The 18603-nt window shown below is 35.1% G+C and overlaps 1 protein-coding gene across 2 annotated transcripts in view; it reads left to right on the top strand.

The window, feature by feature from the left end:
- The window catches only part of ATP11C (ATPase phospholipid transporting 11C), a 167438-nt gene that overhangs the window by 83929 nt on the left and 64906 nt on the right, over positions 1-18603 (top strand). For both annotated transcript variants that reach the window (XM_023521807.1, XM_023521808.1), the window contains 3 exons: positions 7026-7115; positions 9830-9910; positions 11742-11849. In XM_023521807.1, coding sequence (XP_023377575.1) covers positions 7026-7115; positions 9830-9910; positions 11742-11849 — 279 coding nt within the window. The remainder of the gene's footprint in view (positions 1-7025; positions 7116-9829; positions 9911-11741; positions 11850-18603) is intronic.

Genomic DNA, 18603 nt, shown 5'->3' with positions numbered 1-18603 from the left:
CTTACCCTGTAGTATCTAAGAAAACAATCAATAGTAGTCCTTTGACTCAGAATCAGACTTGTAGAACTGACAGATCCTAAGAGGTCAACTTATTCAACTCACTGACTTTACAGATGAAGAAAGCAAACCTGGAGAAATTAAGTTAGTGCCATGATCACCAAGCAGTTAGTGATAACCAGGTGCAGAACTGCTTTATAAGGTCTAGTGGCTCTAAATAAAGAACACTTTTCATATAATTGGGCTGTTTGGGGACCTTCCTCAATTTGCTCTCTCTTTTCGCATCAAGTAAAATACGAAATTTTTTCTAGGGAGCTGTTGTTTCCTATCATGTTTTATGTGGAAGATTGTAAAGTGACTTTTCAATGAACTAGTGCTAATCATTTTGTTGTGATATACTTTGCATTTTCATAAAACTCAGCTTAATTCTCGACTTTTTTGCATTTAATAAGCTATTTTTTTATATTTTATCTAGCTTCAGTTTTGCCAGTGGGCAAAATAATGCAATAGGAATATTTAAAAAAATATTCAGGAGCTTATGGGGCAAATTAAGAGTCTTTCTAAACAGATTTGCTTCTATATCTACATGTATGTTTTAGAAACCAGAATAAAGAATTGAACATTTCTACACTGATAGACAAACACATCTCTTTTTTCTTTAAAACTATCAAATGTTTACAGTTTTTCTAATTAACTGCTTATTAACCAATATTTTTCATAAAAGCTCTAGAGTGGAAAAAGAGGAAATGACAGTATACTAACCTCAGAAAAAGAATGGAATCTTAATATAAAATATAAGAGGATAGCATTCAGTATGTAATGGTAAAGATCTTCATCCTTATAGACAGAAGACATGGGTTTCAAGTTAAATTAAGTCAACCTCCCTGTGTCTCAATTTTCTTATCTGTAAATGGGTATGATAATAGTACTTACCTCATAGGATTGCGCTAAGGATGAAATAAAGTAATCCACAGAAAGCATTTAAACTGTGCTTGGCTTGTAGTAACAACTCAGTAAATGGTAGCTTCTATTGTTTCTTCTATTTCTGTGATTATTGTTATTATAGTCCTGAGCAGTACTATTGATTTCCACAGTATTGTTAATGCTGGGAGCACTAAAGATAAAAACTTTGACATACTTTAAATTTTAGTTATAAAATTAGCTTTCTTCTCTTCTTTTGGAAACACAAATACTTTCTTTAGGAAAACTTGTTCTCTGTAGCCTTTCTACTTTAGTGTATTCTTCAGGGACCTTTGAGAATCATTTTGTAGTTGGTATGAAACTCTGAAATCCCCCTCTGTAGCAAAAGAAGCATTGATTGCTGCTGCTAGGATCTTTAGCTTCCATTATATTTCTCTGTTCTGTATTTTTTTCTTTTAAAAATCTGAAATCTCATCTTGAAGGACTTTCAGCGGTAGAAGAATCAGTGAACTCTGCCTAACTCTTTGAAGGTATGTCCAAGGTTAAACTTAGTACTCTTATATATGAAAGGACATCTTGGATTAAAGTCTCAAACCTCAAATTACACTACCATTTACCTTCATTTTAAAATCAGAATTGCCCGTAGAATTTATTAGACATCTTTTTGTCTAAGTCTTATCAAACTCCCGGCAGGTGCCCTTTTAGCTAAAGTGACTAAATCTTAATACAGTAATATCCTGGTAATTCCCTTTTTTCTTCTGAATTTATGGTGGAAAGAACAATACTTAAAAGAGAAAGTTCTGCTTGACATTGGTAATGGAAATGAAAGTAGACGGCTAAGATGTTCAAAATTATATTCAATGCTTACATCAGGAGGAGTTGATAGTAAAATACATACAGTAACTTAACAAAGTGAGCAGTTTCTCAAGCTAGAACACTGATTATTTACAACTGGGTGCTTATTTACAACTTTACAGTTAATCTTAAAGTATGGTTATTTTGTTCCATCACATCCAGATCCTAGTAGAAAAGTCAGTGCTCTTTCTAATAGCTCATTCATAATTAGTTGTTAGATTTAATAGTTCCTTTAGTTACTACTTCATTTTTTAAACTGCTCTCCTTTCTCTTGTGATATACTTAAACAGTAAGAACAAGTTATTTGGAGTTTTAGCTTCTCCATTAGCATTTTTGGACTTTAGGTAAAAACATATAATCTTCTAAAGATTCCCTTGGTTAGCAAAATAAGGGACTCTCAAACTGTGATTCAACTTACTTCAACCTCCCTCCTTTGAATTAGGGAAGTTGTTTATCAAAGTTCATAAAATTTTGGTTTCAAATTTAACTAGTAGATGTTTGAGGGGCTGCCCACAATTTTTTCCACACAGTTGCATCTTTAGAGGCCATATGTGTATACCAATTATTTTTTTCCGGCTTTATTGAAATATAATAGACAATTAGTTGCTCGTATATACATTATACAATTCAGTGAATTTTTTTCAATTATAGTTGCCATCCAATAATATGCTAGTTTCAGTTGTACAGCGTAGTGATTAGAAATCTATATAACTCAAAGTGATCACCCCACTAAATCTAGTACCTCTCTTCCCCCTTATATATTTATTACAACATTATTAACTATTTTCTTTATGCTATACTCTATATCTCCATGTCTATTTTGTAACCATCCGTTCGTACTTCTTAATCTCTTTGCCCTTTTTTGCGGACCCCCCAATCCCCCTCCCATCTAGTAGCCCTCAAAATAATTTTTTGTATCTATGAGTTTATTTCTGTTTTTGTTATTTATTTTGTTCTTTAGATTCTACATTATGTGAAATCATGTGGTATTTCTCTTTATCTGACTTATTTCATTCAGCATAATACCCTCTAGGTCCATCAAGGTGATATCTTTTTCCATCCCTTTCCTTTTAGTCTGCGTGTCTTTTCATCTGAAGTGAGTCTCTTGTAGGCATCATATGTAAGGGTCTTGTTTTCTTATCAATTCAGCCCCTCTATCTTTTGGTTGGTGCACTTAATTTTTTTTTCCATTTGAGGTACTTGTTGGTAGGAATGTAGTTATTACCATTCTTCATTCCTGTTTTTGATACATGATTTTCTTCTTAAAGAAATCCCTCCAACATTTCCTATAATACTGGCTCGATGTTGATAAATTCCCTTAGCTTATTTTTGTCTGGGAACCTCTTGATCTGTCCTTCAACTCTAAATGTTAGCTCTACTGGATAAAATATTCTTTGTTGTAGATCCTTGGTTTTCATCACGTCAAATATTTTGTGCTAAGTCCTTCTGTCTTGCATGGTTTCCTTTGAGAAATCAGCTTCCAGTCTTATGGGTGCTCCCTTGTAGGTAACTAACTGCTTGTCTCTTGCTGCTTTTAAGATTCTCTTTGTATTTAACCTTTAGCATTTTAATTATAATGTGTCCTGGTGCGGGCCTCTTTGGGTTCTTTTTTGGAACTCTCTGAGCTTCCTGGGGTTGTATGTCTATTTGTTTCACCAGGTTAGGAAAGTTTACCATCATTATCTCTTCAAAGAGCTCTTCAATGTCTTGTTTTCCTTCAGATACCCCCTATGACCTGGATATTTTTACCTTTAATAGTGTCCTATAGGCTCCTTAAATTATTAGTATAGTCTTGGCATCTGTTTTTTTATTTTTTTATTTTTTTGCCATACTGATTGGGTGTCCTTGGCTTCCCCATCCTCTGTATCGGTGGTTCAATCCTCTTTATCCACTCTGCTGATTCCCTCTAATATACTCTCCATCTCAGATAATGTGTTCTTCATTTCTTACTGGTTTCCTATAATTTGTTTCCATTTTTATGTTTTTTTTTTATCTCTTTGTTAAAGTTCTCAGTGAGTTCATCTGTACTTTCTCTAAGTTCATTGAATATCTTTATAACCAGTGTTTTGAACTCTGCATCTGTTAGATTGCTTGACTCCATTATTTCAGGATCTATGTTCTGTTATTTCATTTGGTTTCTGCTTCTTTGTCTCCCTATTTTGGCTACCTTTCTGTGTCTGTTTCTCTGTACTAAGCAAAGCTCCTAAATCCCCAGCTCTTTTTAGCATGACTTTGTGTAATAGGTATCCAGTGGCACAGTCCTGAGAGGGGTTCAGCTGCAGGCCAAGTTTATCCCCAGTCTGTGCCTCTCTGGGGCCACCTGATAAGAAGCTGCAAGCAATCCATAGATGCTGTGCGTATAGTTACCTCAAGAGGCCACGCCAGAAACCATGGTCAGCTCCCACTAGTGTGAGTCTTGGAATCTCAGCAAGGAGCACCTGACTTGCCGAGGACACACCTGGATGTGACTTGGGTGGGGCCAGGAGTTGGGGGAGGTGGAGTTTCAGGGAATGCTCTAGGCAGAGTGACCTCTGTTATCCAGTTTAGTGACATCTCAGCTATGGCAGCTCTGAGTCCGCCCACTGGGAGTTGGGAGGGCTCAACAGGGAACTATGGATATCTCTGGCACTTCAGCCCCAGAGAGAGCCTCACCTCTGGCCCTCACTCTGACAACTCAATGTCCCCCTGTAAGTCCCTGGTGCCTCCGTGCAGCAGACCTGGCCCTGGCGCTCAGAGCGAGCAGGTCCGTCACCATGAAAGGCCGCCCTTTAAAAGGCATCTGCAGGTGCTGCTGCTGCCACAGCCTCTGTTCCACTCAGCCCCTCAGGACTGGGCAGCCTCGTTTCTTCCCCTTCCTACCTCCTACCATTACAGGGGGATTTCTTATATCTCTCTGTAGTTGTAGTGCTTCTGTTCATATAGATCCCAGGCGACTTTGCTTGCTGTTTACTCTGTGTTTCTGTCACAGTTTTGATTTGGTCACGGGATGGATTAAGCCTGTATCATCTATGCCACTTTTTCTGCCATCTATACCAATTATTTTATTCACTACAGAGCAGATGTCAAATGCATTGTAGTAGATATACCTGGTAAGCTGGCATTTTTTCTGTAGAACCTGTTTTTAAACATGTTCTAAATGTCGGTGTTGCTTTTTCAGTTTATAATTGCCTGTTAAGATTGTATAAAAGATCCACTCACTGACTTCTTTGAGCAAAAACATTTATGACTGCCAAAAATCTCCATTCTCATCACTGTTAGTGAAACAAATGCTATAAACATTTTCTTCTTATGGATTAACATTGTTACTTGGTTTGTAGCAACTACATCTGAATCTATTTTTTAAGCAGACAGGTCAGTTTGAATAACTTGATGTAGGTGGCTTTAAATTCAATTTCGGTTTTAATCCGACAACTCTAAAAAAGTAGGCTTCTCTTGGTCTTTGTTGAAATAATGTATACTTTATTACATTTATATTACAATAAAGAGATGAGAAGCTTAATTTGCATTCCTAAAATGCAAAGGAATAAATGGACAACACAAGTTTTAACCAAGATTTCTTGTATGCCTTCTATATGTCAAAAACCGTGCTAGCCACTTGTGGTAGTGGAGCTTATGATATGTTCCTTGACCTCTTAATAGCTGAAATAAGAAAGAAGAGGCATATGGCAACAACTTCTGGTAAAGGGAATAACGAGTTCCTCAAGGAACCCTTTGTTTTAGAAGTAGAAAAGTGGCAAAGGAACAGTGAGGGCCTAGAAACAACAGCAAAAATGTTTCCTTTTGATGTGTTAACACCCGTTAAAGGACTCTAACAGTTCCTAATGTTTGTTTGTTTAATTAAAAATCTTTTAGTTAGGGAACAAAAGGTCAATAAGCCAGAAGTTCAGCTGTTAGCCTGTTGTTGGAGTTGAGCTTTTTGTTTTAGGAAATGGGTCGTAAGTAATTGGGACAGTTAAGTGTTGATCTGGATCAGTGGTTTTGATCCTTTTTATTTTTGGTCACTAGCTGCCTTGGGAATGTGATGAAAAGTATGGACTCCCCTCCCAACTGATGCCCATCCACACACAGTTCTGCACTTCATTTTGAATGGTCTTCCCTGAGGCAGTTCCATGAACCCTGAGGGAACCTTGTAGGTTGTCTGTTGGTTGTAGTGCAGCTGCATCACTGAACTTATTTGCCTTGGCTCATCTTCATTTTCTTGGGATTCTCTGAATCTTGAGCCTATAGGCCTTTTAAAGAGAAGTTAGTAGTGAATTCCCATATACTGTGTCATGCTCTGGAACTTTGGCTTTTCAGTCACCAATATTATTTAATAGATATTTTCTCCCATTATGGAGATACTTTGGATGGAGACTGTTCTAGTGTAAATTTAGATCTTTGGGTTAAGAAAGATGTCTTTCTTTCTGGTTTCTGGTCTTCTTTATTAAGACATCTAGAAAATCTAACTTCTGGTGATTTTTAAGTGACCCAGTCTTTGAACTTAAGGTATCAGTGAGAAAGTCTATGTGATTTGACAGTTGACCCAAGAATTCTCTCCTCTTGCTCATGTACAATTTAGCATTAAAACCTTTACCTATTACCAGTTACCAACACCCAGGGTGGTATGTTGTTGATTAAAATGAAAGCCCTCTATGACCCAGGGTTATGTGTACACCTATATGTCATGGAGGTAGTAGGTACTGATAGGAACAGACTTATATCTGTGTTGGTGATCAAGAAGACTCCAGAGGTTAGCTGAGCCAGAGGAATTAATTTGTTTATTCATCCCACTAATTTATTGAGTGTCTACTTTGTGTCAGGTACTGTGCTAAGTGTTGGAGAAAAGTAATAAAAAGATAGATGAATAGCCTGCCCTTATAGAACTCATTGCCTATTGAGGGGGAAACTTTAATTAAAAAGTACATCCATGTATAATTATGTATTGCAGCAAGTCTTACCAAGGAGGTATAAGAATGATATGAGAGCGCATAACAAGGAACCTAATTTAGATCGCATCAGAGAAAGCAGAGGTATGGGACTAGATGGACCAGTTGTAATGGTCAAAATGAAAACGTCACTCCTAAAAAATGTTTATATACTATATACCTCTAAATATATGCTTATTTTTTCTATATGCTTATTCTTATGTGTGAAGTTTGAGTTTTAACATGAGTTTTCAAAGTATTTTGATAATCTGGACCCATATGAGTCATTATTACTAATATTTTTTAAGTTTGCTTTCTAATAATATATTTTTTCCTCCCTCCTTACAGTATACACTTTGGAATTTCCTCCCAAAGAACCTGTTTGAACAGTTTAGAAGAATTGCAAATTTTTATTTTCTCATCATTTTCCTTGTACAGGTAAGAGCTATAAACAGCCGCTCCCTCTACTTTGAGAAATTTTACTTCAAACAAATTTTCAGGCCATTTCTAACCTTAAAATGCCCTGTGATTAAAAAGATGCTTCAGGACATATTATAATAATACTTTTTAAAGTACTACTATTACATTTTGAGATTTATATGATTTTATATATTTCTAAAGTAACATTTTTTACCAGAAAACTTGTTGAGACCCTTACTTTTTTAAAATTTAATTTTATTATTAGTTTCAAGTATACAGTACATTGGTTACACATTCATATAGTTTATGAAATGATCCCACCCCCACCTCCACCCATTTATTCTATCTTCCTTCTGTCTCTCCAACCTAGCCATTACATTGCTGCTGACTGCATTCCTGTGCCATGCTCCCCATCCCCGTGACCCTCTATCAACTACTAATTTGTACTTCTTTAACCCTTCACCGCTTTCTCCCAGCCCCCACTCCGCCCCACTCCCCTCTGACCATCACTAGAATGTCCTCTATATTTGTGAGTCTGTTTTCAATTAGTTTGTTCTTTTCGTTTTTTAGGTTCCACATATAAGTGAAATCATATGGTATTTATCTTCTTTAGAGACCCTTTTTAAAAAAATATTGATGGATTTCATGTCTTTGTTCATGCTAGAAGGGCATGTATTCTGTACCATTAAAGACAGTGCCATATATCAAAATTGAAATCAGTTTAAGTTTACTTTATTAAACATTAGTTTCAGCGTAATTGAAAATTTATCACTTATCTTCTTGATTATCAGTTTTGCTCTGCTTCATTCATTTACTTTAAGCCTAGTTGATTGATCTGCTTCTCAGAGTTCCTGCAAATATTCTGTCTTTTAGGTTTTAGACATTTTAATTTACATCTTCCATCTTAAAATCTATAAGCTATTAAAATCTTTCTCTCACCAAAATCACACCCTGAAAATTTTACTACATTAAAAGTTCTTTTTTTCTCATTTCATTTTTTTAAATGAAACAGAAACATCCCAACAAAGCATTTTTAAATGCCTTGTTGATGTTAAGTGCTTCTGTTTATCCGCTTTAAGGCTTTGAGTAAATGGTACTGTAATTGAATTTAGCTCTGCTACTTAAAGCCAATCTGGTTGTGATATGGGAAATAGTCAATTTCAATCTTGAATGATGGGGCATTTGAAAAGGAGCTCCTCTACCCATGGCAAGGTGTCTTACAAAAGAGCATAAAATAAACTACATAGAAGATTATGTTCACAAGAGTCATGCCACTTGGTATGCAGGACGTTTCAGTTCAATTCAGTATACATATACCAAGCACCTATTATGTGCAATGCAGTAGTCCAGACTACAAAGATTTTAGCAGATTCAAGGAAGATTAAGATATGGCTTTTCTACCCGTAAGGAATTTGTTATATCCAAAAACAGTCATGTATTCACTTAATGTAATAAAAGTCATAAAAGTAGCATGAGCAAAATGCTATGGGGATGCGGTGAGAGTTATAATTGTTTCTACCCAAGAGGAGCTTGAGAGGGCTTCAAAGAGTAAGTGATACCTGAACTGAGCTTCGAAGGGATTAGAGGGCCTTCACATGGTGAAGAATGCCAGACTGGTATCTCAGTCTGTGCACGAAGGCACCGAGCCATGTAAAAAGCCAGCATCTGCAACACAGGATGTGTGGCAGGGGCAGTCCTGGGTGGGGTTTAGATTTAAGAGTCAAAGAGTTGTGAGGGCAGATGGAACTCATGGGCCTCTGTCCATCAAATTTAGTTCTCTTTTAGTCTTTCCTATTTCAGGGAACGATGACAACATCCAGTCAGCCATGTTAACCACATACTTGGAAGACATCTTTTATCATCCCTTACAAGAAAATCTTCACCCAGTCTTTCCATTTTTGCCTCCTAAACATCTCTGGAACTTCTTTCTATATACAGCTACTCCCTTCATCCAAGCCATCATCGTTTACCCAGATAAGAACAATAGCCTTCTGAATGGACTCCCTGCCTCCACTCTTGTTCCCTTCCATTCTGTTTTCTACAAAACAATGAGAATGATCTTTTCAAAATGTAGTTCTCCTCATGTGACTTCTCTCTGACTAAAAGCTTCAGTTATTTCCCACTGTTTGTGGGATAAAGAATGAACTCTAGTCTAGAGGGCCCTGCTTAGTCTGGCTCATCTCCTTCTCCAGTCCCCATCTCACACCACACTCTTTTGCCATCGGCTCCCTTTATTTCCTTACCTGTGCCACACTCCCTCCTATCATACAGACGTTGTATATACTATTTATGGTCCCTGGAAAGCCTCCCCGTCTTCATCTAATTAACTTCTATTTACTCTTCAGATGCCAGTGTTTTGATTCCTGGTTTTCCCTATAAGCTGCAAGCTATATGAGGCCAAGGATTTTTCTCCATCTATGTAAAGCAGCTTTGCTAGAGGTTGGCTGCTAATAGCACAGAATGGTGCTTAACAAATAGATGATAAATGAATGGGCGTGTTTCAGTAAAGGGATTAATTCAAGCTGGGATGAAAACTAAGCCTGAATTTAGAACTATTTTCTTAAACTATAACTGCTGTGTGGATTGCTTTTGTTTTAATGAAAGTTAACATTCACCCTGCTACTGGAATATGTTTTGTCTGTATTCTGTCTGAAATATTTTCAGCATGTAAGTGTTATATATAAGTTATTGGCTTATTTTCATTTTACTTTCTATTTAATTTCCTTACCTAGGTCATAGTAGATACACCAACTAGCCCAGTTACCAGTGGACTTCCACTTTTCTTTGTTATAACTGTTACAGCTATCAAGCAGGTAAATTTTTTATTTACATTTATGCTTACATTTTAGTCCTGTCTGGTTTGAATTTCATTATCAGAGGTTCTTTTTCATATTTATATAGAGTGGGCAGTATCCTTTGATGTATTTAGTTTATACTTCATTCCTATTGAAAACCTATTAAAATGATTGTAGGGTACATCCTTAATTTCCTTGCTCCTTTCCTCAATATTTGTGTGTGAGAATGGTAACCCTAAAAGAGTAGGTAGAAGGTATAACTCAGTCAAGAAATGGGAGGCACATTTTTAATGTGCATCAATTTTTTTTATCATGGTATGTCTTATCGGAAAAATTCCAGTTCTGGAGGACTTTTTTGTTGTTTGCCTATAGCAGAAAACACAAGACTATAAATACTTTAAGTTTCTTATCTTTCCTGATACTGCCGAAGAGGGTGGTAGTTAGAGGAGACTTTTATTCTTGTTTCTTGACAGCTGCCACAGTTTGTAATGCTAATGTCTTTGAAGTATTTGGAGCATTTTATATGATAGTACCTTTGGAAAATCCAGAAGAAATTGAAAATGCAAAAGGGAAACTGGAGGAAAAGGGGTAGGTTAGCAATTTTTATCATGTAATTATCCACAAGACCTGGCTAATTACAAACATACTTCTAGCTAGTACTTATCAAATTTCTTTTAACAGAGTCTCAAAGAACTTCCAAAAGGAGGGTCTGCTTAACAGTATTGGGGACAAGGTTACCTTTCCTCTTGGGGTTATCTGGTTTTCTATCTTGCCTAACAGGAACTGCAAGAATATTTTTTCAAGTGTTCAGTTGCTAAATAAAGACTTTTGGAATGTTCTTTCCTTTAGGCTGTTAGGATTATTTTCTTTAACATCATAGAATTGCTGGTTCCAAGAATAGTGTGTATGGTTTCAAAAGCTCTTACTGATTCATTTTACTCCTAATACTAATTCATGTTAGGGCCTTTCTTTCCTCACTGAAGTGATAGCCTAGCATTGTCATAAAGAGGGACAGAATAGGAATGAATATAGCAACTAAGAAAAGAAGGGGAAAGCGATCAAGAGATTTTTCAAACAATTATAGTTGAAAAGGTACAGACATATTTATAACGAAAAAAAGCAAAGTGATGTAAAAAAGGAGAGGGTGTCATGCTCAAATGAACTTTCTTCTTCTTTAGTTATTTTGATTAAATATACTCCAGGGGAAAAAAAAGAAAAATAATGAGCCAATTAGACCTTCCCTTGATTATTTTTAATTCTGAAAAATGAACACCAATTTATATTTTCTTTTATCACCAGGTCAATGGAGAAGTTTAACTGTTGATCTCTAAATTTAACATAAATTCTCTTCTGCCAAAATAATATTAACTTGCCTTTTTATTCTCTATCTCTGGGAAGAATTCAGTTTCCTCAAAAATGATTATTCCAACAGTCTACCACAGAAGAATATATTTAAGTGATTAAGTCTGTAGGAAAATAACACCCAGAAAAAATTTTTTTTCAAATTCACTAAGTAGGAGCAATTAACATTAAGTTGAATAAGAGTAGAATTACAAGAATAGATCATAGTCCTTCACAGTTAAAGAATATTAAGGCTTTAATGCCTATGTTTTCATTAATACTTAAATGTAGAATGGAGGAACCTTTTAACACAAAGCCATTTAAGCAGTATTTTAAAATCATATCTTAGTTTTTTGGAAAACATGTAGTCCTCTCTCTTTAGCATTCTTAGTTGAAATTAATACCGTAAGTATAAATATCTGCTGATAACTCATGGAGGGGTTATGGAAATTAACAACTTTACTTCATTATGTGAGTTTGATTATATAGTTATTTTTTATCCTTCTAGGGATATGAGGATTGGCTGAGACACAGAGCTGACAATGAAGTCAACAAGAGCACTGTTTACATTATTGAAAATGCAAAGCGAGTTAGAAAAGAGAGTGAAAAAATCAAGGTATTGATTTTTGTAGTTTATTTTTTATTGTGCTAAAAACACAACTTTTAAAATTGGACTGTTAATTCAGCAACATTTAGTACATTCACAATGTTGTGCAACCATCAGGACTATGTAGTTCCAGAACATTTTCATCTCCCCCAAAAGAAACCCCCTTAAGCCATTAAGCAATCATGCTGAATTACTCCTTCCTCCAGGCCCAGACAACCACTAATCTTTCTTTCTCTATGGATTTACCTATTCTGAATATTTCATATAAAAGGAATCATACAATATGTGGCTTTTTGTGTCTGGCTTCTCATTTAATGTAATGTTCCCAAGGTTCATTCATGTCGTAGCATGTATCAGTACTTCGTTAGTTTTTACGGCTGAATAAAATTCCATCATATGATACCACAGTTCATTTTTATCCATCCATCAGTTGATGGAATTTTGTTTTTTTCCCCATCTTTTGGATATTATGAATATTTTTAGTATGAACATTTCATGTTTAAGTTTTTGTTTTCACATCTGTTTTCAATTCTTTTGGGTATATACCTAGGAGTAGAATTGCTAGGTGATACGGTAATTCTATGTTTAACTTTTTCACATACCACCAAACTTTTCCACAGCAACTGTATCATTTCATATTCTACTGGCATTGTATAAGAGTTTCAAGGGTATGATTTTTTTAATATCTCAGGCATTTTAATTTATTATTCAAGGTAATCATTGTTTATTATTACCTAATAAGATTGCCTGTCAGTAAGATTTTAGACTTGTCCACAGCAACTAACATTTTCATTCCCAACAGATTTTATTTTAATTATTAATAAACTTTATTTTTTAGAGAAGTCTTAGGTTTACAGCAAAATTGAGCAGAAAGTACAGAGTTAACATATACCCCCTTTCCACGTGCAGGTGCAACCTTCCTTGCTACCAATATCTCCTGCCAGAGTGGTACGTTTGTTACAATCAGTGAACCTACATTGACACATTATTATCATCCAAAGTTAATGGTTTACATTAGAGTTCATTCTTGGTGTTGCACATTCTGTGTCCCTGAACAAATGTATAAATGACATGTATTCACCATTATATTATACCGAATTGTTAAACTGCCCTAAACAGCCTAAACATCCTCTGCTCTGCTTATTCATCCCTCCCTCCCTTCCCCAGCCCGGGACCAACGCTAATCCTTTTACTGTCTCCATAGTGTCATATAGTTAGAATCGTTACAGTATGTAGCCTTTTCACATTGACTTGTTTCACTTAGTGTAATATGCATTTAAGTTTCCTTCATGTCTTTTCATGGCTCGAGAGCTCATTTCTTTTTAGTGCTGAATAATACTGCATTGTCTATATGTAGTTTTATTTATTCATTCACCTACCAAAGGACATATTGTTTGCTTCCAGATTTTGGCAGTTATGAATAAAGCTGCTATAAACATCCATGTGCAGGTTTGTGTGTGGACATAAAATTTCAGTTCATTTGGGTAAATACTAAGGAGTGTGATTATTGGATTGTATAGCAACAGCATGTTTAATTTTGTAAGAACCTGCCAAACTGTCTTCAAAGTGGCTCTACTCCACTTTGCATTCCCATTAGCAGTTAATGAGAATTCCTGTTGGTCCACATCAGCATTTGTTGTCAGTGTTGTGGATTTTGGCAATTCTAATAGGTGTGTAGTGGTATCTCATTTTTGTTTTAATTTGCAATTCTCTAACGACATATGGTATTAAACATCTTTTAATATACTTACTTGTAACCTGAATATCTTCTTTGCTGATGTTACTATTAGGTCTTTTGCCTGTTTTTCATATTCAGGTTGTTCATTTTCTTATTGTTTAGTTTTAACAGGTTTTTTTGTATATTTTGGATAGCAGTCCTTTATCAGATATGTTTGAAAAAATATCCTAGTCTCAAGGTATTCCTTTTTAATTTTATTTTATTTTCTGCTAATTGATAAAGAATACATTAAATTTACCATTTTAACCATTTTTAATTGTACAGTTCAGTAATGTTAAGTACATTCACATTGTTGTGCAACAAATCTCTAGAACGTTTTCATCTGGTCACACTGAAACACTATACCCACTAAACACTAATCCCCCTGCTTCCAGCCCTTGATAAACACCTTTCTATTTTCTGTTTCTATGATTGACTATTTTAAAGATATACTTCCTATAAGTGGGATCATACAGTATTTATCCTTTTGTGACTGGCTTATTTCACTTAGCATAATATCTTCAAGGTTCATCGAAGCGATAGCATATGACAAAATATCCTTTTTAAGGCTGTATAATATTTGATTGTATGCATATAGCACATTTTCTTTATCAGTTCATCTTTATCAGTTCATCATTTGGGTTGCTTCCACCTCTTGGCCATGTGAATAATGTGATAAACACAGATGTACAAATAACTCTTCAAGGTCCTGCTTTTAATTATGTTAGATGTATACCCAGAAGTGGAATCTCTGGATTATATGGTAATGCTATTTTTAATTTTTTGAGTAACCTCTACACAGTTTTCTATAATGGATGCAATGCACCATTTTACCTTTGCAAATGGAGTGCACAGAGTTTCAACTTCTACACATCCTCTCCAGCACTTGTTATTTTCTGTTCTTTTGATAGCGGCCATCCTGATGGGTATGAGATGATATCTCATTGTGGTTTTGATTTGCATTTCTCTAATGGTTTGTGATGTTGAGCATTTTTTCGTGTGCTTATTGGCCATTTGTATGTCTTCTTTGAAGCAATTTCTATTCAAGTCCTTTGACCATGTTTTAATCAGGGTATTTGTTTGTCGTTGAGTTGCAGAAATTTCTTGTATATTCTAGCTATTAACCCCTTATTGGTTAGAGATAATTTGCAAATATTTTTTTCCATTTCATAGGTTGACTTTTCAGTCTGTTGATAATGTCCTTTGGTAAGAAGTTCTTAAGTTTGATGTATTCACATTTCTAATTTTGATGTTTTCCTGTGCTTTCGATGTTATGTCCAAGAAATCATTGCCAAATCCAATGTCCTGAAGCTTTTCCCTAATGTTCTTGTAGGAGTGTAATAGGTTTAGGTCTCACATTTAGCTCTTTAATTTATTGAGTTTTTTTTTATATATGGTGTAAAGTAAGAGTTCAAGTCTTATTCTTTTCTGGATACCCAGTTTTCCCAACACCATTTGATTAAGAGAGATTCTCCTTTCCCCATTGCATAATTTTGGCACCCTCACTAATAATCATTTGACCATATACACAAGGGCTTATCTCAAGCTCTACTCATTGATCTTTATGCCAGTACTATACTGTCTCAATTACTGTTCTTCATGGTACATTTTGAAATCTGAGGGAATGAGATTGTTTTTTTTTTTTTGAAGTTCCCCCTCCCCTCCAAGATTGTTATGGCTATTTGGGGGCCCCTTGAGATTCCATAAGAATTTTAGGATTTTTTTTTCTATTTCTGCAAGAAAAAAAAAATGCCATTGGCACTTTGATAAGAATTCCATTGAATCTGCAGATTTCTTTGGATATTGTCAACATTTTAACAATAATTAAGTTTATGACTCCATATTCATGAAATGTCTTTCCATTTATTTATATTATCTTTGCTTTCTTTTAGCAGTGCCTTATAGCTTTTAATTATGAGTCTTTAACTACTTTGATTTATTCCTATTTTATCCTTTTCGATGCTATTGTAAATGGGATTGTTTTCTTAATTTCCTTTTGGGATTGCTCACTGTTAGTGTATAAAAATGCAACAGATTTTTTAGTACTGATTTCGTATCCTTCAACTTTGCTGAATTTGTTTACTTTTTGTGGAATCTTTATGGTTTTTTGGTTTTTTTGTTTTGTTTTGTTTTTACCTATAACATCATATCGTATACCAGGATAATTTTATTTCTTTTTTTTTTTCTACTTTGTATGCTTTTTATTACTTTTTCTTGTCTAATTGCTCTGGCAAGAACTTCAGGTACAATGTTGAATAACATCCTTGCTGTGTTCCTGATCTTAGAGGAAAAGCTTTCAGTCTTTCCCCATTGAGTATGGTGTTAGCTGTGGGCTTTTCATATATGGCTTTTACTGTGTTGAGGACATTTTCTTCGTTTCCTAGGCTATTGAGTGTTTTTTTTTTCTTTTTATCATGAAAATGGTATTGAATTGTGTCAAATACTTTTTCTGCATCAGTTGAGATTATCATGTACTTTTTGTCCATTGTTTATGTATTATATTACATTGATTTTTTTTTAATATATCCTCACATCTCAGATATAAATCCCATTTGGTCATGGCATATGCCTATTTTATTATTATTATTAAGTTTATTGGGGTAACATTGGTTAATACAATTATATAATTTTCAGGTGTACCTTATAATTTGACATCTATATAGTCTATTGTGTATTTACCACCCAGAGTCCAGTTTCTTTCAGCTACCATATATTTGATCCTGTTTAACCAGATGTATGACCATTTTAATGTGCTGCTGAATTTGGTTTGGTAATAATTTTATTTCAGGATTTTTACAACAATATTCATTGAGGGTATTGGTTTTTAGTTTTATTTTCTTGTAATGTCTTTTTCTGGTAATAGTATTAGGATAATGCTGGCCTCATACATAGAATAAGTTTGGGAGTGTGCCCTCTTCCATTCTTTAGAAGAGTTTTAGAAGGATTGATGTTTTTTCTTCAAATATTTGGTAGAAATCTCCAGGGAAATCATCTGGTCTTGGTCTTTCCTTTTTTGGGAGTTTTTTGATTCCTTCTTTCATCTCCTCACTAGTTTTCAGTTTGTTCACATGTTTTATTTCTTCATGATTCAGTTTTGGTGGGTTGTACATTTCTTGTTATTTATCCATTTCTTACAGGTTATCCTATTTGTTGAAATAAAATTGTAGTTCTCTTCTAATCCTTTTTATTTCATGGTATTAGTTATAAAATCACTTTTTTAGATATTTGAGTATTTTTCTTAGTCTGGCTAAGGGTTTGTCCATTTTGTTGGTTTTGCAAGATATTATTTTAAAAATAATATTTATATATGAATATGGATTAAAATAGAAAACTAATATAAATTAGATCCCCCAGAACAAGAGAAGAAGATGGGTAGAACAGAATAAGCAGCAGGTAGGTGAAAGTACCATTCCAGAGTGGTTCAGGACTCTCATATAAATTCGTAAAAAATGATACTTCCTATACTTTTATCAAGTATTATCACTGCCAAATTATTTATTAAATAGTGCTATTAAACAAAATGCCAGTGCTATTAAATATGATGGAGAAGAGTGGAAGAAGAATAGGTTTAGGGACAGAGGTGAGAATAAAGGGAAATAAGGAATTCAGTTTTTGCCATGTTAATATTGAGATACCTGTTAGACATCCGGATGGAATTGTCAGGCCTAGAGCTCAGATGTTTTAGGTAGAAATAGAAATTTGGATTTCATCAGCATGTAAATGGTGTATGAAGCCATGAGACTGGATGGAATCACATAGAACATAGAGAAGAGAGCCTAGAAACAGAACTTGTGGCTCCAATGTAAAAACAGTTTTTTTGTAAGGGAAAGAGTATGGTTTTTGGTATTAGAAATACTGGAAAAGTTTTTTAGAGTTCCTGATTATTTCCTTTGTTGTATTCAGGAAATCTTTATGATACCACATTTTTCATTTCTGACTTTCACATTTCCTGTATTTTTTGTAGTGCCCATCTTTCTGCCCAATTTCCTCATCTGCACATGTATGTTGTCTGCCTTTTCCACTAAATACTTTAAGATCCCAGTCATAGCTATTTTTACATTTGTTTCATAATTTCAAAACCTGAACATTTCTGGGTCCTGTTGACTCTTTATCTCTTGATGATAGGTCATTTTTGTCTTACATTTTGTGTCTCATTTTTTTTTAATTGAAATTTTGGCATTGTATGCAAAAGAATGCTAGAGACTTAAATAAACAGTATTTATATTCTGAAATGGGCAGGCCTCTTCTGTCAGCCCAGTAGTGTTACAGCTTGCATCAATCCAGTCAGGAGTCCGGCTGGCTTTGGTTTTTGATTTAAGCTATTGATAGTTCAGTATATCACTGGACTTCAAATTCTTAAAGTGAGGGATGCCATTGCTTTGTTTTTGTGTGGAATTTGGAGTACCAAAGAATTTTTCTCAGTGTTGCTGTTCCACCCTCTGCTTTTAGCAGATCTTGCATTCCTGAGACACAGTGGATGCCTCCCTCTCTGCCCTTTCTCCTCTCCCAGTGGTAGATGGCTATTTCTTATTATTATTTATTGCAAGGCTGGTAGTTGGAACAGAGTGGTTTCTTTGTTCTCATACTTCAGTGTTGATATTACGCAGACCTTATATGCACCTTTACCTCAGAGTGGAACTTTCTCAATACTTTCACACCACCTTCCCACAACAGCTGAACTTTGCATTTTATCAGTACAAGGTCCTCAGTATGAGTGGATTTCCTGTCCCATTCCCAGCAGCAGATGGCTTTTGCTTCTACCTCTCCTATAGCAGTAGTGACATTTCTCTGAGACTATGCCAGGGAAGGGTTCTTGCCTTTCTCCCAGACATGGATGGTTTTTGCCTGAAATGAGAAAAGGATCTGTGATTCTGTGTATTTTGTATTGGTCTTTCCACAGCAGTCAATCACAATCTATAGGCCTATACCAGTGAGGAAGGCTCTTTTAGTTCTCCTACCCTCGTGCTTTCTTATGAGCACCCAGTGGATGCCTTGTAGAGAAGAACTGATGAGTGGTTATGGTCTCTTCTTTTCTCTCAGGGTTTC

The sequence above is a fragment of the Pteropus vampyrus genome, unplaced genomic scaffold, assembly GCF_000151845.1.
Source record: "Pteropus vampyrus isolate Shadow unplaced genomic scaffold, Pvam_2.0 Scaffold318, whole genome shotgun sequence".
NCBI lineage: Eukaryota > Metazoa > Chordata > Mammalia > Chiroptera > Pteropodidae > Pteropus > Pteropus vampyrus.
Note: the sequence above shows the minus strand (reverse complement) of the source record. Positions and strands in the feature narration are given on the sequence as shown.